Source organism: Bos taurus, chromosome 8 (genome assembly GCF_002263795.3).
Source record: "Bos taurus isolate L1 Dominette 01449 registration number 42190680 breed Hereford chromosome 8, ARS-UCD2.0, whole genome shotgun sequence".
Lineage (NCBI taxonomy): Eukaryota > Metazoa > Chordata > Mammalia > Artiodactyla > Bovidae > Bos > Bos taurus.
In genome coordinates this window covers 100,246,666-100,271,767 of record NC_037335.1, presented here as the reverse complement: position 1 = coordinate 100,271,767, position 25,102 = coordinate 100,246,666, and the positions used below count along the sequence as shown (strand labels likewise).

The 25,102-nt window shown below is 39.0% G+C and overlaps 1 protein-coding gene and 1 long non-coding RNA gene across 3 annotated transcripts in view; one reads left to right on the top strand and one right to left on the bottom strand.

Annotated features, from left to right (window-relative positions):
• Positions 1 to 25,102, bottom strand: part of MUSK (muscle associated receptor tyrosine kinase) — a 99,458-nt gene that overhangs the window by 16,146 nt on the left and 58,210 nt on the right. For both annotated transcript variants that reach the window (XM_059889194.1, NM_001192352.3), the window contains exons 7-9: positions 21,813 to 21,972; positions 10,865 to 10,871; positions 3,901 to 4,164 (exon numbers count right to left, since the gene is read on the bottom strand). In XM_059889194.1, coding sequence (XP_059745177.1) covers positions 3,901 to 4,164; positions 10,865 to 10,871; positions 21,813 to 21,972 — 431 coding nt within the window. The remainder of the gene's footprint in view (positions 1 to 3,900; positions 4,165 to 10,864; positions 10,872 to 21,812; positions 21,973 to 25,102) is intronic.
• The window catches only part of LOC132346007 (uncharacterized), a 49,574-nt gene continuing 38,561 nt past the window's right edge, over positions 14,090 to 25,102 (top strand). The window contains exon 1 of the long non-coding RNA XR_009495681.1: positions 14,090 to 14,185. This is a non-coding gene — a long non-coding RNA (uncharacterized lncRNA). The remainder of the gene's footprint in view (positions 14,186 to 25,102) is intronic.

Sequence of the window (25,102 nt, the reverse complement as noted above, 5' to 3'; positions counted from 1 at the left end):
GTATAACAATGAGATGTAGATTCTTAATATGTCTGCAAGAGTAGGGGAAGCAATGGGGCTTTCAGCCTTCTGCGAAGCTGAAGAACTGTAGAAACCTTGCTTGGCTTGCTTCTAACTAGGCTTGGTTCCATCCTTGAGTTGCATAAGCACATCTTTTTGTGTTCAGATGTTATAATTAAACTATGCAAAAGCAACATGGGACATATGAGAAAACTAGCCCCACATTATGTGGAGAAAGCAAATACCTGGGCAAGTTGTTTTTTATTATAAGTTAAAAAACACTAGAGAATTAAAAAATGTTTTTTTGTTTTCATTGACATGAAGCCTTTCACTGAAGCATGGCCTTTACAGAAGAGTTTTTCACAAGGGAAAAAATCAAAAGGAAAAGGAAAGTAGACTGAAAACTCGGTTAAGTTAAACACGACAGTGACTGAAGAAAATAAAGACTACAGAAAAGTGAAAACAACTTCGTTTCACTGAAACGTGAAATCTCCATTGAAAAAGAAATGACTTGGCAAGATATTGAACAAATGATAGAGGAAAACTTTAGAAGTTCTAACTGAATGCAGAAAGAGAGAATGAAAGATAAAAATGGTGGGTAAGGCGATGAGGAGAGCGAGAATCAAGCAAGAAATTCAAAGTACAAATTAACAATGTATCCCAACAAGAAACTAGAGCACATAAAAAAGATAGAAAAATGTTCAGAGATACACTATAAGAAAACATTCTTAATAAAAAGGATATAAATCTGATGAGGAAAATATATTAGCCATTATTTTTATATTACTTATAGGAAAGAAATCTACTCCCAGGTGAATTTTACAAGTATTTTGAATCTCAAGAATTAAAGAAATAATCTTACTACTATCTGGCAAGAGAGAAATATTCCCACAAAGGAACAAAATTTAGGATTGCCTTATATGGTCTTCATTACAGCACAGCCCCCACAACTGGTCCGTATGCAAGAATTTTAAGGAAAACTGAAGGTAGCACAAGACTTAAGTACCAGTCAAACACACATTTATGTAAGGTTATAAAAAATAACTTTTTACATGTAATGTGTAAAACCTGTATTCTAGCTGAACAAGAGGTGAATCAAAGTTGAGAACTGAACAACAACAGGATTTTTCTATGGAACAAATGACTGAGATCAGGGATAAATAACACAGAGAACTCTTCCAGGTACTTGCTGTGTACGTGACTATGCAATTATGTAAAAGCTAAGAATATTCTCAGAATGCAAATACAACATAATTGACTAACACTAGCCTGGTTTATAATTCCACAAAATGTTTCAAAAAGCAAGTATGGAGGGTTCAGTACAGTTACCCTAACTAATTAGAACTACCTGTAGCGCTCTGTTTTCAAGTTTACTTTTGGCACTTCCTAAATATGACTGAGCGACTTCACTTTCACTTTTCACTTCCATGCATTGGAGAAGGAAATGGCAACCCACTCCAGTGCTCTCGCCTGGAGAATCCCAGGGACGGGGGAGCCTGGTGGGCTGCTGTCTATGGGGTCGCACAGAGTCGGACACGACTGAAGTGACTTAGCAGCAGCAAATATAACTTTTGGCACTTCTGGGGCACTTTTCCCCTTTCCTATGACACTTAATACCTTCTAAGGTAATATATAAATTGTCTATTTATCATGTATCCTTGCTCACTGACTTCTGCTGCTGCAATATACACCCCATGGATAAATGCCCTAGAATAGTGCTTAGAGCCCAGTAGGAGCTCAATAAATGTTTACTGCATAAATGAAATTCCTTATCATCCATTGAAAGAGGCACAAGTTATTGTTTATGATTAGAAAACCAGGATGAATAGTATATGTTTTAAAGTCTTACAAATAAGTAGCAGTAAAATATAACGTGGTTGGAGACTTCTGAACCACCTTGAAATATCAAGGCAAATAGAAACTATTATAAAATATATAATACAAATGCAAGGAGACAAAATGAGAATATCTGAAGAGCAAACTTACTAGTTATTTACAATGAGCCCAATTTTAATCCTAATGTTATTGGTACAAAAAGTGGAAGTTGCCAGGACTGCAGGAAATTTTTCTTAGGAAAAAACAGTTATTGTGGAAGGGTTTACTGTGTTGAATCAGACAGGCAAAACTTGTTTAACAGCAGAAAGGATCGAACAACTTAATTACTCATGACACTAATACCTATATAATCTATATGAATTTTGTACCTTAAAAGCAGAGACCAAGTCTCTTGAAATGTCTAATTTTTAAACAATTATTAATTATATTTTAGAGAAAAAACAATAAAATGTGAAAATTTCTAGACTTATTTTTTTGATCCCAATATTAATAAATTGTTTATAGGATTAAAAAATTGAAACAATTTCCAGATTAAAAATACTTGTTTAAATAGCAACTGGAATTAGGAAAAAACATTTAATGGCTTACAGATTTAAGAGATAATTACGCTATTCTAATAAATTTGACATCTCAATGACAGAGATTTTTTTTTCTGAAAAAGAACAAATTTTTTTTTCTAAAAAAAATGTAAATTATATTCAACCCTGAGAAAGGACATCTGTGGCCTAAGCATGAAAACTGGTCTAGGGTGTAAATGTTGAAAAGTTACTCAATAAATTTATTTTGCTCTAGCATATGAAAGACACTTCAATTTAATTCTGGTTGTTCCCTAAGAGATATCTAGATGTCATATCTGATGAAAACATACTCTTAACTGAAGAAATAACAAATTATATTAGTCTTAAAATGTCTCCAAACCTTCAAAATCCACAGTAAGTTGAAGAATGGAGCATTGTGTTTTAATAACCTCTCCATGGTCCTTGTGTGCTAAATAGAGCACTTAAAACTATTCAGTATTTAAATAGTTCCTGGTTTTATTGAAACAGATGGAAATGGTCTATGTTGATAGTCTTCCTGTTTCCTTGAAAAGTAAAAAGCATCTGTCCAGTTTCTAATATATGCCATGGATGCAGTTTATCTTTTAATCTTGTCAACTCTATCTTGCGAATGAGGAAACTGAATTTAGCCCAGATCATATACATCTAGAAAATAGTACAAACAGTATTTGAACTTTGTTCTAATTAGCTCAAAATTCATGTCGATTCCTATCTTCGCTATATAAAATGTAAATAGAGGCAAAGATAGTTCTATTGAACTTGGATTTATAAATTCCAATGCTTAAAGAGTATGGGGGATTTAAAGAAATATTTATAACTACTTCCACCCCTCCCATGAGACAAGAGTGTCAGTACTTAAATTAGAATATTGGGTGGAATGTATCTTGATATTCTGAAAAGCTCACGAAGATCTCATGTTTATTGGCAAGTAATGTTGAAATTCTTTATAGTCTTTATTTTCTCTATCTTGGTTTACCAATGAAACCCATATTAGTTTGGGATTTTGTTTTTTACTTCCTAGAAAGTAGGGATATCTGTGAATATGAAAATGATGTAAACAATAACAAATATCATAGAATATTATACCTTTATGACATTTTCTAGCTCAATGTTAAAGCATTAGTTGCTCAGTCATGTCCGACTCTTTGTCACCCCATGGACTGTAGCCCGCCAGGCTCCTATATCCATGGAATTCTCCAGGCAAGAATACTGGAGTGGGTTGCCATTCCCTTCTCCAGAGGATCTTCCTGACCCAGGGATCAAACCCAGGTCTCCTGCATTGCAGGTGGATTCCTTACCATCTGAGCCACCAGGGAAGTCCCATGTATAATGTTGTATCAGCCATCAGAGATTTACAGGGTAAGAATTTTGTCCAGTTAATTACCTTGTAGTCTGGACAAAAGCTAGCTTTTGCCTTTACTCCTGTACATGACAACTTCCTCTTTTGAAAACTTCCCCTGTTTGCAGACAAACAGAATTTCCCCATTTATTTATTTGTTAATTTTACCTGCAAATGGGCATAGGAGTAGGTACCACCCCAGGATTGCATTCTTGGAAGATGTGGTTACACAGCAAAGCTTCAGCAGCTGGCCGGCAGAATGGGCTCACTGCTTTCAGTTCATTCCAGGCAGCATGAACCAGTAGTTCTTGGGCCTCCTCAGGGTCTGCGTAGGAGTTGTTGAAGAAAACAAGAGCGTCTTTTGCCAGGACAGCATTGCACACCTCCCCTCTGTACTGGCCGCAGTAGCCTTTGTTATCTTTCTGTGGCTTGCTGAAAGAAGCAGTGAACAACATTCCGGATCACATGCTGTTTCTGAGCATTCAATCTGCCTTTTTGTTTATTTTCCATTTCCACATCTGCATCACAGAAATAGAAGATTGTCCTGGCAAATTGGTTGAAATGTTCCATCTGAATATTGTCATTTCCAGCAGCAATTATATTACCTCTAGCTACTCCAGAGGTTATGATGAAGATCCAAATTGATAACCATGTGGAAAGCTTTGGAAACTCTCAAGGCCAGAACGTGTGGGAGTATTTTTTATTATTTCCATCATAAATAAAATTTGACTCCACATTTCTTACAAATAAGCTGACGTAGCAACAAATACATCTACAAAACACATTCATCATGATGATTAATAAGTGGTTGAGTGTAGTAATTGGTCCAATCCAAAAACTTGCAGCTTTATGAACGTGAGAAGTGAAAAGTGAAATTCACTAAGTTGTGTCTGACTCTTTGTGGCCCCATGGACTGTACCCTGCCACGCTCCTCTGTCCATGGGATTCTCCAGGCAAGAACACTGGAGCAGGTTGCCATTCCCTTCTCCAGGGGATCTTCCCAACCCAGGGTTTGAACCCAGATCTGCATTGCAGGCAGACTCTTTACCAACTGAGCCTCTAGGGAAGCGAAGCGATAGTTGCTCAGTCATATCCAACTCTTTGTGACCCCATGGATTCTAGTCCTCCAGGCTCCTCTGTCCGTTGAATTCTCCCATAGTTTATTTAAATGTTATGATAGGTAAGCATTTTAATTTTGTGGCACACATCTTCAATACTCAGATCCTACCACCCACACATCTTCCCAACATTCCATTAAAGAATAAGAAGAAAGGCACACAGGGAGGAGAAAGCATTGGACTCTCAGATGAGAGTCTCTAGGACTCTCAGAGGAGCTAAGTAGCATCTTCAATTTTGCTATTTTCTCACCACAAGTCTTAGGGAAAGTCATCTGGTCGCTTAAGATGCCATATTCTGTAAAGTGATGTAAATAATTATCCTGAACCCAGGTTATTGTGTATTCATGGGTAGTAAAAGTACTGGCATAAAAATAAGATTAAAAACTTATCTGTTATAATTATTGAAGAGGACAGTAAGGAAAATGAAAATACTGCTGGTGCTCTCTGCACATATCCACTGTTCCTTTAATGCAGGGCTGAGAATTATAGCTCCTCAATGGCACCCCACTCCAGCACTTTTGCCTGGGAAAATCCCATGGACGGAGGAGCCTGGTGGGCTGCAGTCCATGGGATCGCTAGAGTCGGACATGCTGAGTGACTTCACTTTCCCTTTTCACTTTCATGCATTGGAGAAGGAAATGGCAACCCATTCCAGTGTTCTTGCCTGGAGAATCCCAGGGACGGCAGAGCCTGGTGGACTGCCGTCTATGGGGTCACACAGAGTGGGACACGACTGAAGCGACGCAGCAGCAGCATACTCACTTGACAAATATTTATTGAGCACTTGTTATGTGCAGGCACTGTAATGGTCTCAATATATCTTTATGCCTTCCATCAGATATATTGTTAACAGTGATGGCAAATTCAAATTGCTTTCTCATTTAGATTTGTACATCTGTTGGAATTTAGCATTTCATTATCTTTATATAAAGGATTTCAAGAAAAGAGAATTAAACAACTGGAATTTGTTTAATTGAAGTGTTTTAACTGCTAAAAGATCTCATCTGAATTTGAAAAATTGATTAGAAATTATCATTGACTTGTATTTGAGGCAAATCTATTAAATGAGATACAACTCATTTAGGTAAAGCAATGAACTTCCATGAAATATTATATTTTAAAATAATGTTTTCTAATATAGAATCATTTTCTAATTCATATTAGCATTTTACTAATTAGTTAACATGAATTTTATTGTATTACTTGTAGTTTATTGGGGGTTTTAAAAATGAAGGTTTTGAATAAGGGAACACAAAACTCCCAAGAAAACCTGGGCCCTATAAGGTTGAGAAAACACCAGAAATAGCTCATTACTCAACTTCTGAGGAAACCCAAGGTAGGATAACACTAAGAAAGTTCGAGAGAAGCAAGGATACTGTGCTTTAAGAAACTGAGTAATAATACCTAATAACTGGAAGTAACTCAAACTGTTTTACAAAATGGTCATACATATTGATAATCCTTCCTTAAAAAGAGAGGAAGGGTGACTATTTTCACTTAGAAAAAAATGTATTATGTAAAAGTTAAATATTTATTTCTCCTGGTCTGAGTTGAGAATTAATCATCTATGTTTCATTGTCATATGATAACTATTCAATAACACTTCTTTATTTTTCCACTAATATTTTAAATAAAAAGTTCATGATTTTGTTCTTTAATTACATAAGCAAAAACCATTAAAAAAAAAACATTGGAAACTAAGAAAAATTACACAAAGGAAAAGTTATAAAAGTAGCCTTAGAGATAAGGGTTGTTAATAATGAATTAACCAATTATTTTCTCTGATTTCTGCCGCTTTTCTTTTAAAAAGCCCTAGAAAAATCTTTAGAACAACCTCAGTGTGAATTAATAGTACTGAGTCCTCATTGATTTTTGAGCACTAGCTACATAATGCAAAAGGAAAAAAAAGCAGAATAGGCTTTTAATAGAAGGGAGAAGATCTTGGTTTTAATTTTGGTTTGTTTTCATACCAGCTTGATGATAACTAGCCTGTGAAAACCGTTTGCATCCTGGGAAAACCATACAAAGTGTATGGTTCTTGCTAATTTTCTGTGTCTTGCTGATGTTTGGGAGCATTAAAGACAGCTTTTGTAGATTATCGTTGCTTTATTAGCCCACAAGGCAAGGGATATTTAGCATCAAATATATATATGTGTGTGTGTGTGTATGTATGTATACTATGTAGTATATCTCCCTTATTTTGGCAACTTATAAACCTCAAATTTTATGTGATGATCAAATTTCAGAGGCCAGATATGAAAGCCAATTGGGCCATTTTTTCCCCCTCAACCTCCTAACCTTATCACTTAAAAATTTATTTTAAGGAGCTCGCAGCAAAACCTAGGGAAAAAGATGAATGCAAAAAATTTCCACTGGTGCCTTCTGCCTTTTGCAAGTGATGAGTCCCCTTTCTGTCCAACTGAAGTCATGTTTCTCCACATGTAGCTCTTGAGACTGCAGATGGAGTGACAGCAGAGGCAGCTGGTCCTGTTGCCCATTCAGCAATGGGACAGAGGTTGCAGGGATCTGTTCACAGAGTGCTGGTCATTTCGGAATAATCTGCCAAACTTCCTCCAAAAATTCTAGTTAATATGCCACTTGCAGTCAGTCCCTCTCTTGCCTCCTGATAAACTAAACCTGACTGACTTCTTTTTCTGTATAGTTTCTTTTTTGGAGTCAACAACTGATGTTTGATCCCAGCCTTGCTAGTTTCTCTTGTAACAGACAAGTCTCCTTGACCAAATGAAATATTTGAAGGGTTCTTACTGCATTTTCGCTTTTATTTTCTCTCTGCTTTAGCACGTATGACTCCCTTTCAGTAGAATACAGTTGACCCTTGAGCAATACAGGTTTGAATTACTTGGATCCACTTTTACGCAGTTCTTTTCAATAAATACTACAGTCCTATACCATCCCATGCATGGCTAGTTGAATCCAAGGATGCAAAATGTGGATATGGAGGAGCCCCATAGACATAGCGTGGACTGTAAGATACTGATTGGTGCCGCTAACCACTGAATTGTTCAAGGGTCCACTGTTTTAAAATGTGATGCTCCAGATTCTATGAGAGAGACATCTACTCCCTTTGAACACATAATACATTGTCCAGTGGCACATTCAGATGACCAGCCATGCCATGGTTGGTGGGGACAACCCCACTACCTCAGTGGAAATGCCACACCTTCTTTTCCTGCCCTCCCATGTGGGAACTGTACCTCTCCTTCGATGGTGACACACCTTTGTTATACAGCAACTGCCCAGCCTCTCATTGTACTTATACCACGGTCAAGGCTCTACATCACTCTCAGTCTCCAAAGCAAACTGGAATTGTTCTATCCTTTCATGTCTAATGTCTTTGTGTATGATTGTGTGGCTCGGAGATAAAGAATCTGCCTGCAACGCAGGAGCTGCAGGAGACGCAAGTTGGGTCCCTGGGTCAGGAAGTTCCCTTGGAAGAGGGTATGACAACCCACTCCAGTATTCTTGCCTGGAGAACCCCATGGATAGAGGAGCCTGGCATGCTACAGTCCATAGTGTCGTGAAGAGTTGGACACTTAGCACACACGCATGCACATTCTCTAAGATGGGGGTCAGCAAATAGAACCCACAGGTCAAATTTGGCGCTCTGCCTCTCCTTATATCACCTGTGAGTTAAAAATGGGATGGTTGAAGAAATCAAAAGGAGTGAAAATTATATGAAATTCAAATCTCAGTATCCAGAAGTTAAGTTTTATTGGAACACAGCCCAGTTCATCCATTTCCAGATTGTCTATGGTTGCTTTTGTGCTGCCATAGCACAGCTGAGTAGTTGCAACAGTGACTATATGGGCCACAAATCCCTGTACTTACTGTCTTGTCCTTTACAGGAAACCAAAGGTCTTTGTGTTACCACAAGTGAAAAATGGTATGGGAATTTCTTTAGTTAGCATTTAGTTGACTGTAATCAGTTAATAATTTTCATTTGCATTTAGTTCTATACGAATGATTTCTGTCCTTGAGCCCTTAGGGTTTGTGCATGCTTCCATTATTACGAGGTTCTGTAATTCGTGTAGGGGTATGTGTGTGTGAGTGTGCGCGCGCACACGTGCTTAATCGCTCAGTCATGTCAACTCTTTGCAACCCTTTGATTGTAGCCCCACCTGGGTCTTCTGTCCATGTGGTTTTCTGGGCAAGAGTACTGGAGTGGGTTGCCATTTCCTTCCCCAAAGGATCTTGCAGACCCAGCGTGTGTATGTATATGTCCCCTAGTAAAATGTCAATTCCTTGAGTGCAGGGAATACATAAACTTTCTTTTGTTCCTCCACTTTCCAGTATAGCGCCAGAATTAGAGTTAGTGTTGTTTTTTAGCAGCGTAATTGTATGTATTTATATTTGGCTGCACCGGGTCTTAGTGGTGGCATGCGGGATCTCCATGGCATCGTGTGCAGTCTTTCATTGCAGTGCATGAAACTCTAGTTGTGTCACATGGGTTCCAGAGCACGTGGGCTCAGTGGTTGCAGCATGTGGGTTTAATTGCTCTGTGGCACGTAGGATCTTAGTTTTCCATCCAGAAATCAAACCTGCGTCCCCTGCATTGCAAGGTGGATTTTTAACCACTGGACCACCAGGGAAGTTTCCTAGAGTGAGTAGCTTAAAGATGCATAGAGAAGACGTGTGCTAAAGGGATGAATGAATGAAAGATGACATCTCTTCTATGGGTGACCTGCATTTCAATTTACCTTTTTCCATGTATATGCCACATATCTCTTCAGTAAATATTCAGCTTCTCTATTGTATCCTTCAGGTCAGTATGCTGTCTCTTAGAACTGTGATAGCCACCTAATTCTCAAATACCTGATAATTTTATTTATCAGGTAAACAAATGCATCAAAGCTATATGAATTGGGAAAAAGATTGGGAACACACTACATTTTCTTAGGCTATGAATTATTATTTATGCTATGAATGATTTCATTCCATGGAATTACAATCAATGGCTTGAGTTGTAGGTCCTGTTTAGTTGCTATGTTGAATGGGTTAGCACTATAGTTATGAATCTGTGTTTTTGACTCTGACTGTCTGAGCTCAGATTGAGGTTCTGTAGTTAGCTGTGTGGTCTGGACAGCTCTTTGTGCCTCAGGTTCCTCAGATAAAGAAGGAGGGATGATAGTTCTTGTCCCATAAAGTTGCTGAAATAGTAATATGAGAAAAGTGGTGCTTAAAATGTCTGCAGAACTTGACTATTATTGTTATTTTAATTAACCATTTTGATGGGGGCTTCCAGGTGGCACAATGGTAAAGAATCCAGCTGCCAATGCAGGAGACTCAAGAGACACAGGTTCTATCCCTGGACTGGGAAGATCCACTGAAGTAGGAGATGGACACTTGCTCCAGTATTCTTTCCTGAAAAATTCCAGGCACAGAGGAGCCTTGTGGGCTACCGTCCACAGAGTAGAGTACAATCCAGAGTAGGACATCGCTGAGCAACTGAGTGCACACAACCATTCTGAATCTTGATTTCGTCATTTGTAAAATTAGGTTAAAATAGTTACCACACATCATAGAATTTTTATGAAAGTCAATTTATGCAAATAAAACATTGTAAATTTCAGAATGTTATAAGGTGTTACTTTCTTATCTGCAGGATAAAGCTATGAGGGAGAGTTCTGGAGTCAATGCTGTTTCTCTTTTCCAAGCCTAGCATTTACTTGATGTATGAGTCACTTATAGTCTCCAATTCGAAGTAACTCTCTTAATCTCTTTTCCATACAGTAGGGATAATAATAGTACCTATTTTATCGGGATGTCTCAAGGATAAATTTTTTAAATGTATGTAAAACTCTTAGCATAGTGCCTGATACATAGTAGGTACTCAATAGATACTAGCTATCTTCATCATCATCTTTTTGTGAAAGTATTTAAAGGATTGGAAATTAGAGAGTTTCTGAAAGATTACAGTGCTCAACAAATAATAGATAATAAATGGCATGTCAAACAAAGCAAAACAAAACCTTGGTGTAATAGCAATACCTTACCTCCATTCTAGTAGCAGGAAAGGGAGTTTCCACAGGAAATCAAAGTAAAGGAGAAAAGAAACAAGGTTAGTGCATTTTCATCTCAAGGCTTCTAAGAGATAATTTTGATACCTCTAAGTTTCTGAAAAGTTCTCTGCATCTTCCAGGAGGCCAGATCCTACATTAACAGGCATATTTGGAGAAGGAAAGTAAGAAAATATTAAATGTCTGTAGGAACTGGATTCTTTTTAAGATGAGTCATCCATGGCATCATTAGCCTAGGCAGGATCATAGTCCGATTTTCCCTCTGTTAGCCACCCAGGGACTTTTCAACCAGAAAGCAAGGAGTGGAGGGCTGAACAGGAAAAGGAAAGAGGGGATGGATGGGGGAGCTGTTATTTTCACAGACCCACTGGCCTCACGTGGTCATACAGGGTCTCACACTCAGAAGGGCTCCATGCTTAGTGTAGTGTTCTGCTGTGATCATCTTGAAACACTTAATAATTTTCTAACAAGGGGCCCCACATTTTCTGGATAGAACAGATGGAAGAAACATAAGGAAATTCTTAAAGAGAAAATGGTATGTAATTCAGAAGGGGTAAAGACAGAATCTAATAGCAGCTGGACAAGGAAACCTGTTGAAACATGAAAAGACCAAGGTTCTGTATATGAAAAAGCCCTCAATGTAAGAAGAGAGGATTCTATACCATGGAGATGAACCAACACCAGAGAGAATCCAGCCATAGAACTTGGGAAGAGATATTAAACTTAGACGGGCTTCTATTTCAATGGCAAGTAAGAGGACAAAAAAAAATCAAAGTTGTTTAAAGGTGCTCAGTCTTTTCAAGAATATTAAGAGAATCAAAGGATGATTCACTAGACTTCGTGTGTTTTATACAGAAATTTCTCCAGTCACATTTTCTTTGGGGGGGGGGTGGAAAGGGAAGGGCTTCGAGAACCTTGCAATTATAAACAAGTGCTTTTATCTCAAAACTAGCTATTTTTAAAATTCTAAAAATTTCCAACAGTCATCAATATTTGTAGTATCTTTTCAATTATCTGGAAAAGCCAATAAAACTTTGGCTCTCTTTTCAAACATACAGCTAATCTAATATGAAAAAGCTGCATGATTATAAAAAGAATGCTTACCTTGTGGTACTAGCTGTGGGACAGCTGGTAGCAATTTAGTGCAGCTACTGGCTTATTCATTTGTTCTTTTCTCTTTTATTAAGAACAAAAGCAAACACCTTTAATCAGTTGGAAACCAGATGAAACCACCATGAAATGCTGAGGGATGGGGTCTGTTTTGTTGATAAGAACACTCTCTGCCTATGGTGGGTGAAGCACTGGATGGGAGAGGGAGTTGTGTGCTCCTGCTGCATTACCCCAGGCCTCACAATTGTGGAGAACATTGCAAGGGACCCAATAGTGTGACTATGAGACATGACAGAGAATGTGAAACATGATGGTGTATTCAATTAGCTATGGTTATTATGAAACAGAGTCCAAAGTTTTATTTTCTCTGTAATAATGTGAAACATCAGCTCAAAATATAGAAAATAAAAATATGAAATGACTGGATAAAGATGTCATATATATATATATATATAATGGAATAATACTCAGCCATAAAAAAGACTGAAATGCTGCAACATGGATGAACCTAGAGATTATCATACTAACTGAATTAAGTCAGATAAAGACAAATATCATATGGTACTTATATGTGGAATCTAAACTCTGATACAAATGAACTTATTTACAGAACAGAAATAGAATCTTTTGCACATGGTTATCTGGTTTCCCCAATACCATTTATGGAAAAGGGATTGTATATTCTTGGCTTTTTTGTCATAAATTAATCGACAAATATATGTCAACTCACATATATGTGTAAGTTTATTTCTGGGATCTTGATTCATTTCCATTTGTCTATGTTTTTATATCAGTTCTATTAAAAAGCAGAGACATTACTTTGCCAACAAAGGTCTGTCTAGTCAAGGCTATGGCTTTTCCAGTAGTCATGTATGGATGTGAGAGTTGGACTGTGAAGAAAGCTGAGCACCGAAGAATTGATGATTTTGAACTGTGGTGTTGGAGAAGGCTCTTCAGAGTCCCTTGGACTGCAAGGAGATCCAACCAGTCCATCCTAAAGGAGATCAGCCCTGGGATTTCTTTGGAAGGAATGATGCTAAAGCTGAAACTCCAGTACTTTGGCCACCTCATGCGAAGAGTTGACTCATTGGAAAAGACTCTGATGCTGGGAGAGATTGGGGGCAGGAGGGGAAGGGGACAACAGAGGATGAGATGGCTGGATGGCATCACTGACTCGATGGACGTGAGTCTCAGTGAACTCGGGAGTTGGTGATGGACAGGGAGGCCTGGTGTGCTGCGATTCATGGGGTCGCAAAGAGTCAGACACGACTGAGCGACTGATCTGATCTGATGTATAAGACTGTGTCATCTGCAAACAGGGACAATTTTACTTCTTCCCTTCCAATTTGGATGCCTTTTATTTCTTTTAATTGCCTGATTGCTTGGGCTAGGACTTCCAGTATGATGTTGAATACAAATGGTGAGAATGGGCACTCTTGTCATGTTCCTGATCTTAGAGGAAAAGTGTGTAATGTTTTGCTATTGAGTACGATATTGGCTGTGGGTTTGTTATATATGGCCCTTACTGGGTTGGAGCACATTCCTTATATCCAATTTGCTGAGAGTTTTTATTTTTAATGTATGTTGAATTTTGTTAAATGCTTTTTCTGCATCTACTGAGAGGATCATATTTTTATCCTTAAAAATATGGATATATGTACATATATTATATATGTACATACATACATATATAATGGAATAATACTCAGCCATAAAGAAGACTGAAATAGTGCCTTTTTGCAGCAACATGGATGAACCTAGAGATTATCATACTAACTGAATTAAGTCAGATAAAGACAAATATTAACTGATTTGTGTATGTTGAACCATTCTTGCATCCCAGAGATAAATCCCACTTGATCATGAAGCATGATTCTGTTAATGTGCTGTTGAATTTGGTTTGCTAGGATTTTATTGAGAATTTTTGCAACTATATCCATCAGGGATATTGGTCTTCGGTTTTCTTGTATTGCCCTTATCTGGCATTGGTATCAGGGTAATAAAGACTGCTGGTAATGCTTCTTTAAATGTTTGATAGAATTAATACCTGAGTCTATTTTGATGGCCTTTGTCTCTTCCAGGACTGTGCTCATTACAGGGATCATGGGCTGTCTTGCTGGTCTCTGTCACAGGGCTGAGGGTTCTGAGGACAAAGCTCAGGCATCTTGCCAATAACATGGCATCCTGGTGAGTTTAAATGGCAACTTGAGCCTTTTGAGGTTGTGACTGAAGGGGAAATGAAACTTCCTGGTTCATAGGGAGAGGATCCAAAAGTTTTTCTGGCTCCTTTTGATGACTAGCAGCAAATGTAAATGAGTCAGAAAAAGTATATCAGGTTTCTCCAATAATACATATGAATCTGGGCATATGCATGGAAGAGTTTTGGGACAATGAAGGATGATCTTTATTTTTGTTGTTGTTGTCTTTCAAACACTAGAAGTATCATTAGACATAATCCTGAGCCCTAGAACAGATTTTTCCATTTCCATTTTTCCTGCTGGGATAAGTAAATAAACAGATGGAGTAAAAGCTTCAAAGTGAAACACAGAGAATGTGACAAAAAGTACCATTGACTGCAAAACACCAGGGGAGGATGGGGGTGGCTGAAATGGGAGAAAGGAGAGTTTGAGGTAAGGAAGCATTGCCGGACTATAAAGGGGAAGCATCAGGCTCTGGACCTCTGAGGCTAATGGAGAAAAGAAAGAAAGAAAGTGAAGTCACTCAGTTGTGTCCGACTCTTTGCGACCCCATGGACTGTAGCCTACCAGGGTCCTTTGTCCATGGGATTTTCCAGGCAAGAATACTAGGTGGGTTGCCATTTCCTTCTCCAAGGGATCTTCCTAACCTAGGGATTGAACCCAGGTCTCCCTCATTGCAGGCAATGCTTTACCATCTGAGCCACCAGGGAAGCCCTAATGAGGCTAATGGAGAGAGATGCCAAAAACAGAAATGGAGAAAGCAGATGTCATGACTAAGCTCTGAGAGATCTGGGAAGCATAAGACCATGCTTTGATGTGATTCTGAATTAATGTGGTTCCGTGCATCCCTTTTACACCAGAGTGGCCTCACTTTCCTGGAATATTGGTTCCCTATTTCCTGAAATAGGGAGCACCCTAGAGTTGAGATGTAGTTTCCTCAATAATGACAAGGGGACACTTATGAGGCATCTAGCAACTTTGACTGGAAAGAACAGGTTCAGTTCAGTTCAGTTGCTCAGTCCTGTCCAACTCTTTGCGACCCCATGGATGGACTGTAGCACGCCAGGCCTCGCTGTCCATCACCAACTCCCGGAGTTTACCAAACTCATGTCCATCGAGTTGGTGATGCCATCCAAGCATCTCATCCTCTGTCATCCCCTTATTGTCCTGCCCTCAATCTTTCCCAGCATCAGGGTCCTTTCAAATGAGTCAGCTCTTCACATCAGGTGGCCAAAGTATTGGAGTTTCAGCTTCAACATCAGTCCTTCCAATGAACACTCAAGACTGATCTCCTTTAGGATGGACTAGTTGGATCTCCTTGCAGTCCAAGGGACTCTCAAGAGTCTTCTCCAACACCACAGTTCAAAAGCATCAATTCTTTGGCCATCAGCTTCCTTTGTAGTCCAACTCTCACCTCCATACATGACTACTGGAAAAGCCATAGTCTTGACTAGATGGACCTTTGTCGGCAAAGTAATGTCTCTGCTTTTTATATGCTGTCTAGGTTGGTCATAACTTTTCTTCCAAGGAGCAAGCGTCTTTTAATTTCATGGCTACAGTCACCATCTGCAGTGATCTTGGAGCCCAGAAAAATAAAGTCAGCCACTGTTTCCACTCTTTCCCCATCTATTTGCCATGAGTGATGAGACTGGATGCCATGATCTTAGTTTTCTGAATGTTGAGCTTTAAGCCAACTTTTCACTCTTCTCTTTCACTTTCATCAAGAGGCTCTTTAGTTCTTCTTTACTTTCTGCCATAAGGGTGGTGTCATCTGCATATCTGAGGTTATTTATATTTCTCCCAGCAATCTTGATTCCAGCCTGTGCTTCATCCAGTCCAGCGTTTCTCATGATGTACTTTGCCTATAAGTTAAATTAGCATGGTGACAATATACATCCTTGACATACTCCTTTTTCTATTTGGAACCAGTCTGTTGTTCCATGTCCAGTTCTAACTGTTGCTTCCTGACCTGCATACAGATTTCTCAAGAGGCAGGTCAGGTGGCCTGTTATTCCCATCTCTTTCCACACAGCCAAAGGCTTTGGCATAGTCAATAAAGCAGAAATAGATGGTTTTCTGGAATTCTCTTGCTTTTTCAGTGATCCAGCAGATGTTGGCAATTTAATCTCTGGTTCCCCTGTCTTTTCTAAAACCAGCTCGAACATCTGGAATTTCATGGTTCATGTATTGTTGAAGCCTAGCTTGGAGAATTTTGAGCATTACTTTACTAGCGTGTGAGATGAGTGCAATTGTGTGGTAGTTTGAGCATTCTTTGGCATTGCCTTTCTTTGGGATTGGAAATGAAAACTGACCTTTTCCAGTCCTGCAGCCACTGCTGAGTTTTCCAAATTTGCGGCATATTCAGTGCAGCACTTTCACAGCATCATCTTTCAGGATTTGAAATAGCTCAATTGGAATTCCATCACCTCCACTAGCTTTGTTCATAGTGATGCTTCCTAAGGCCCACTTGACTTCACATTCCAGGATGTCTGGTTCTAGGTGAGTGATCACACCATGGTGATTATCTGGGTTGTGAAGATCTTTTTTTGTACAGTTCTTCTGTGTATTCTTGCCGCTTCTTCTTAATATCTTCTACTTCTGTTAGGTCCATACCATTTCTGTCCTTTATTGAGCCCATCTCTGCATGAAATGTTCCCTTGGTATCTCTAATTTTTATTTTTTATCTATATCTATTATATATATTATCTATATAATATATATATTATATAATATATAATATATATATTATCTATATCTTATATATATATATTATTATCTATATCTATATCTATTATAATTTATAATAATTAAATTATCTCTAATTTAATTTTATCTCTAGTCTTTCCCATTCTATTGTTTTCCTCTATTTCTTTGCATTGATCACTGAGGAAGGCTGTCTTCTCTCTCCTCGCTAATCTTTGGAATTCTGCATTCAAATGGGTATATCTTTCCTTTTCTCCTTTTTTTTTTTTTTTTTGCTTCTTTTCTTTTCACAGATATTTGTAAAGCCTCCTTAGACAACCATTTTGCTTTTTTGCATTTCTTTTACTTGGGAATGGTCTTGATCCCTGCCTCCTGTATAGTGTCACGAACCTCTGTCTGTAGTTCATCAGGCACTCTGTCTATCAGATCTAGACCCTTAAATCTATTTCTCACTTCCACTGTATAATTGTAAGGGATTTGATTTAGGTCATACCTGAGTGGTCTCGTGGTTTTCCCTACTTTCTTCAATTTAAGTCTGAATTTGGCAATAAGGAGTTCTTGATCTGAGCCATAGTCAGCTCCCGGTCTTGTTTTTGCTGACTGTATAGAGCTTCTCCATCTTTGGCTGCAAATAATATAATGAATCTGATTTCAGTGTTGACCATGTGGTGATGTCCATGTGAACAGGTTAAGGAGAGAAATAAAAATGGCAGGTGTCTCATGGGGTTCAGATGTCTTATTACATTGCACTCATGAGATACCCTTTTTAAATGTGCATGAGGAAATTTTAGGAAAAGTAGAGGAGCTTGAAGTCTCATAGTAAGTGTGATGCAACAGGAAAAACAGATCGGGGATGAATGAATGGGTCTTGTGGCTTTTTATGAATTAGCTACCTACGGGAGTGTTATTCAAAAACGGTACCTCACCATTTCACACCAGTCAGAATGGCTGCGATCCAAAAGTCTACAAATAATAAATGTTGGAGAGGGTGTGGAGAAAAGGGAACCCTCTTACACTGTTGGTGGGAATGCAAACTAGTACAGCCACTATGGAGAACAGTGTGGAGATTCCTTAAAAAACTGGAAATAGAACTGCCTTATGATCCAGCAATCCCACTGCTGGGCATACACACTGAGGAAACCAGAAGGGAAAGAGACACGTGTACCCCAATGTTCATCGCAGCACTGTTTATAATAGCCAGGACATGGAAGCAACCTAGATGCCCATCAGCAGATGAATGGATAAGAAAGCTGTGGTACATATATACAATGGAGTATTACTCAGCCATTAAAAAGAATTCATTTGAATCAGTTCTAATGAGGTGGATGAAACTGGAGCCTAGTATACAGAGTGAAGTAAGCCAGAAGGAAAAACACCAATACAGTATACTAACGCATATATATGGAATTTAGAAAGATGGTAACAATAACCCTGTGTACGAGACAGCCAAAGAAACACTGATGTATGGAACAGTCTTATGGACTCTGTGGGAGAGGGAGAGGGTGGGAAGATTTGGGAGAATGGCATTGAAACATGTAAAATATCATGTATGAAACGAGATGCCAGTCCAGGTTCAATGCACGATACTGGATGCTTGGGGCTAGTGCACTGGGACGACCCAGAGGGATGGTATGGGGAGGGAGGAGGGAGGAGGGTTCAGGATGGGGAGCACATGTATACCTGTGGCAGATTCATTTTGATATTTGGCAAAACTAATACAATTATGTAAAGTTTAAAAAAAAAAAAAAAACGGTACCTCAGACTTTCCAAACCCATTGACTAAAGTCAAATCATTGCTGGTTTCATTCTACATGAAATTACAGAAAGGTGAAGATAGGTGAATTAAGGTACACATTTTATAGGTTCCTTTCTCTGGACCAAAATCCTAGAAGACAGGATATTGATAAATTACACAAAGATAAAGCAGGAGTTTTTCCTATTTCTTATTTGGGACTCTAGAAGCAGAGAATCTTATGAGGGCCCTTTAACCTGATATGTGATCGGCCACATTAATGCAAAAATGGTAGTATGACACAGTTGGGTAGACAGCAGGACTGAGTTAGTGGTCTAAATCTTCTTTGGTTTTTTATAACATGAAAGTGATTCAGAAGTTGCTACAGGCCCCAAGAGGGATAAGGAAGAAGCTGACTTGGAGTTTAGCATGTATGGCATTGCAGAGAGAGCCAAGGGCAAAGGTTGCATAATAGACTCTAGAGAGGAATTGATGAAGGATTTGACTGAGATGTAGAGGATTGTACTGCTACAGGAAGAGCCTCAATGGGGCTGAGCCAGACAGGGAGGTCCTCTGGGTTCCAACCAAGCCAAGAGATGAGCTCACTAGTTCTCCAGCTGTAGACTTTACCAAAGACTAGGGTGGTCCAGAGGACACCAGTGCATAAATCCAAGACTCCTTCTCTCTTTCCATGTAAGGAAGAGAGAGAAGGAGGAAAGAGAGGAAGAGACATGGCAGGGACTTGATCTTTGAATGCCTGAATAATGACCAGAAATGAAACTTTCTTCATATTAGCAACACTTGTTTTCTCCTCTAACCAGGGGATATGTAGTTTAAGCTAGATTAGATCAGTTTATTTTCTTGGATTTGAGTATTCATATGTAATTATTTCTCCTTCTCTCTGCACATACATATGTTATCAACATATAGTTATATAAATATATGTTTACTGAACACTGGCTCCTGATCAGTTAACAAATCAAACATAAGATAGTGAGACTAGAATCATTCCAAGTAATTTAAAGGCATCAAAAATGTAATCATTTAATTATCTCTTGAACCTTCTCATGTTCTGTTGTTTTATCTGTTATTGTTTGTCCTAGACATTTTTCTTAAAATCTCAGACACATCTAAACTCCTTGTACCACATTCAGACACTGTCAGACCTTATCTTTTCTCTCCTTACCTGCCGTCTACCTAATAGGTTTCATGCATCTCTCCTCTTCTCTGTTTACCAATTGTTGCTGTTGCCAGAATTTCATAACTTTTCCAGACTCGAATAACCTAACTGCATGCCATGCCCCTTCATCTTTTGACACCTGACATCTGTTGATTTGATAAATAATATATCTGACCATATTCACTTGTCTCCTCTAAAAAAATTAAATAACTTCTCATTGATTAAAGAGTACAGTCAGCCTGCTCAGGCTCTTCATAATCCAGCTAGATCTCACGTTTCAAACCTCTCTTCCTCTCCTCCACCTCATCTCAGTCTCCATCATGACTTGCTATTTTCTGGACTCACTTTGACCTTGTCATCTCTAACTCAAATGGTACCTCTTTTCGAAGGATTCCCTTAAACTCTCTTTTTTCCTGCTGTTGTACTTTGTGCTTCTGCATAGAACATAGTCTGTGCCATGATGTCTGTGACTGATAGGCTTCCTTTTTAGATTGAGAGTCCCTGGAAGACTTGGACTCCATTGTTGATGATCCCATTCATGAATTAAGTTTGCATCCTTTACCTAATGCAATGGACTGAACCTAGTGTACTTCATAAATGCACGTAAGAGTGCTTCATAGACAACAAATGGTATGTGGAGAGTAATCAGTTTATTATTTGTTAAAGTGAGTTGAATTTACTTTTAAGCATCTCACCCTTCTCTGGGAATATGACTTCCCATCAGTGGAAATTCTTGAATAATTGATGTAATATCTCAAGATACGGATATATTCTTGGAGGAGAAAGCAGAAGGAATCTGGTTTTGAAATCTCTTTCCTTCGTGGGCATGCCTCAGAGGGCCAGCCTTGCCCAGTGCTCCCTATGTATTTCTCTGTGTCCTTATTCACCTCATGCTAAAAATCACAAGCATTACTAGAAATTTCCTCATCAGGAAGATCAAAGAAGTGGCACTGTAATAAGAAATATCAGGCTCTGGGGAACTGGCTCTGGATACCGGTTCTACCAGTGCTTACCTTACATGTGAGGCCAAGCATCTCTCTGCTGACCCTTGGACGGTAGGCATGCTATGAATATTATCATGCCTGGCATTTCCTGATACAGGGATTATTTCCATCTCTAGGAATTCCACAGATGTTCTCAGAAGCCTTTGGGACATGTAAGTTTTAAAAATAAACCTTTATAACTTAACACAAATATCCTAGAAATCCATGTGTCAGCCCTTTTCCTTGAAAATATCTGTGGATCCTGTTATCACTTGTGTGAAACAAGAAGGGGAAAGGCCATAAAGTAGATAATATATTTATAAGTAAAAATGCCCTAAAATATAGCCAATTCGAAATTGGCACAAGCATGTTAAATGTCTGCCAGCTTACTCTTTGAGAGCCTTGGAAAGCTTGATTAACCCCCAGAAAGAAAGAGGAGGAAGAGAAAAAAGAGGATGGGAAGGAAAGAAAAAGAAAGGGAGGGAGGGAAGAAGGAAGGAAGGAGGGAAGGAAAGAAGTAGGGAGAGAGGGCGAGAGGGAAGAATAAGAAAGGGAAGAAAAGAACATGAAAGAGAAGGATATTGAAAGAAATGAACTCCTGGAAGCTGTTTCATATCACTTAGGCAGGCATTTAAGAATTTAATTTTTGAAGCAATGAATTTCCCCAAATCAATTATTTTGGTCAACCTTTGAGTATACCTATGGAGGAAAAAATATCCCAAATGGGCCTGGAGTAAGAGATTAAAAAAAAAAAAAAAAAAAGACGTTCCCTAATGAAGGATGTTGTGGCATAGTACCGACTCTCTTGTCTCCTCAGTCAGTCGGTTCAGTCGCTCAGTCATGTCCAACTCTTTGTGACCCCATGGACTGCAGCACTCTAGGCTTCCCTGTCCATCACCAACTCCCAGAGCTTGCTCAAACTCATGTCCATCGAGTCAGAGATGCTATCAAACCCTCTCATCCTCTGTCGTCCCCTTCTCTGCTCCTGAAACAGTGCAATTGTGAACAGCCATCCTACCTGCTATACTGATGGTGGCTGCAGCCTTCGCAGTACTGAATTTCTCTCCGTGCTTGTTAGTAGCTATGCATGTGTAGAGTCCTGGCTTGGTGATAAACAGCTGCAGTCTTGAGTCAATTACTCGGTCTTTTACACTTTCTTGAATAGACCCAGAAGAAACCTGGTGGAGTCAGGGGGAAAAAGAAGATAGCATTAGGTCAAGAATTTCTAATATGCTGTATAAAGTAGACTGGAAAGAAAAAGGATTAGGATCAAAAGGCATGTGGCAGATTGCAAAAATTGCCAACAACCTTTGTCTCCCAACGCCCACGACCTTACAATGTGACTTTGTTGCTCTTCCTTTCTGAGGTGGCTTCTTTCCTCATGCTTTGAGTCTTGATTGGCTTGTGACATGTTTTCAAAAGACACAGAGACTTGCAACATTCTTGCACACTGTGGCTTGCTTTCTTATTTCTCTTAGAACCTGTGACCTCCTGTGAATAAGCCAGAGCAGGCCTGATAGAGGATGAGGCACTTATGGCCCAGTTATCCTCACTGATCCACCTGGCAGCCAATAATAACCCCCAGATATATGAGTAAGGCCATTCTAAACCCACTAGCTCCTAGTCAACCTGCCAATCACAGGAGCTAGATCAGAAAGATCAGGCAATCCTAGCCCAAATCAGCAAAACCACCCAGTCGAGCCACGGACTTGTGAGCATTAATAAATGGCACTTGTTTTAAGTGATCAGGCTTTGGGACGTCTGTGATGTGACCGTAGATAACTAATACAAGCTAGAAAAGATACCCTGTGTGTATCCTTCAAGATACGTCTCTATGTCTTAAAGTTAGAGACAGTCAATTAAGAGAGGTAATAGAGTTTTGGACTCATTTTCATAATTCTTTCCCAGTTTCCCCCTAAATGTGCAACAAATAGTGGATGGTTAACAAGAAAAAAAAACGGTTGTGAAGTCAGTCCTGTTTCTGCATCATGAACCATATCAGAAAATCAAATATCCTTGAAGAGCCAGGCTACCAATGCCATATTAGCACATAATTGACAGGTAATGTACCTAAGTGCTCTTTAGTCATCAGCATGCCAACTCTGAGAAAGACAGCTCCCAGTGCATTCTTTTGGGTTGCAGAGTTCCAATTTACATGCTAGTTTGTCTGACCCCAAAAGTCTGTGCTTTTAATCTTTATGTTTTACTGCCTTACCTGGTCCTAAAACTGAATAGTCATTAGAAAAGAACAGTAACAACAAAACCTCAAATCAACCATGAACAAAATAAACGTCTGACTTAAATGTCATTGTTAAGGTGGTGACATTTATTAAACTGGTGATTCTTTCTTCACTGTTTTCTTAAGCACTGTACCATTAAAAAAATTTTTTTTTTCATTATCGTTGCTTATCTGAGGGGGAAATTGCTAGTTTGAGAGAAGTGTGAATAGACTGACAATCAAGAAATCAGCTAATGGTTTACCTTGAGCAGGAGTAGGAGTGGGTACCTTGGTGGCCTTGAAAAAGATCTTTCTGTCTAGTAGTAGAGAATGAAACTAGGAGTAAGAAACTTGGAGCCAAGATATTTTACTGTTTCACCTGAGGGAGGATTCACATTTAGATCAGCAAGGGGGAGGGAAGCCCCGAGGTGAGACCAACTTCCCATGCTTCTGCTGCCAGGTAGCTGGGTGGCCCCAGAAGCAAGCACTCTCTGTCGCAATTAAGCAGTGAAAGTTTGTCCAATTAGCTCCTGTCTTTTTATTCTTTATCTACACTATGAGTCTCCATTCTTTTAGAAACACTGGTTTATGTGAGCATCAGTTTACCTTAACTGGGGAAACTTCCCAGCTCAGATCAAGTATTGTGGCATTTTCCCCAGATAAGCAGCCTGGACTGTATAAGAAATTGACAAGGGAGAGAGAAAAATATCTTTGAGAGACACACATGCAGCTGGGAATTCAAACCGAATGCATCATTATATTTATCAGAGGTGCAAGTTCCTATGGATTTGAGTGTCCAAGTTAGATAGATGGAAAGGGCTGATCAAGTTGAAATAGAATTTGAAAAGATGATTGGGGTATAGTTGACTTACAACATTGTGTTAGTTTCAGGTGTACAGGAAAGTGATCTGTTATACATATTCATAGGTCCATTTTTTCCAGATTCTTTCCATAAAGGTTATTACAGGATATTGAGTAGAGTTTCCTGTGCTCTATAGTAGATCTTTGTTAGTGAAATAAAATTTTGGACTCTCCCCAGGTTTTAATACTAAGCAACAATGAGAAAAAAAGCTAAAGAGCTCAAACCTCTGCCAGTTAGTATGTTTTATGCTCTGAGGATATTTTGTTTATAAGTATAATCCCTTCGCAGTTTATACATGTGAAATCTGTAGAACAGTTACCTTCCTCCTTTGCAACTTTGTTTCTTTTAAGAAGTAGATCTGTAGTGCCGATGCCTAGGAGACAACTCAGAAATGAGTACTCCCCTAAATGCTGACTAAACCTGCACTATTTTCATGTTCACACCTAAGAAAGTCACTCCTCAAGGTCACCGAAAACATTCTTGGGAGGAAAGCGAAATGAGTTTTAAGCCGCCTGACCCCCGTCCTCCTGGACACCATCCAGGTGCTGACATAGTCCAGCGGGTAGACCATCAAGTTCCAAGGCTCACTGCCTGATGATGATGTGGTTCCTAAGTACTTTTCCTCCTGTTTCCAGAGGCCTGGCTTGATTCCATTTGTGACTCATGCACAGCAGGCCTTGTTAGTCATCATTTGAATTTGTTTTTCTTTCTTCATGGAGCAATCTGACCAACAGTTTAGTATTTTTGATGACCTAAAATTCGGAACACCCCTTTGCCCTGCATTTTGGTCATTTGGCCTTTCAGATTTAAAAGCTCAAAAGGATGAGTTCAGATTATGCCTGGGAGCTTTAAGCAAGGTGTACTGAGGCAAAGTGGAGGACTTCATTGAGATGACTTTATCTGGTATTACAATAAATATATGTTTTTTCTCCAAGTCACCCAGGCATACTGACCTGAAAGCTCTGGATAAACAGTTCTCTGTTGTGTGTGTAGGGGTGAGACTGTGACCTCAGATGAGGCCATCGAACAGGAACTCTATTAAAGAGGCATATTAGTTCACACCTGATAAAATGTATGTAAAAGCCTTCTGAAGGAGACAACATAGGTGGAATACTTTTTACATATCATTAATAATGCTGTTTGGAGAAAATTTACCCCCAGTTATGGATCCTATAACTTTATCATAATTTGACCTCTGAATGGTATTCTGGCTTCTATGACCTTGTCA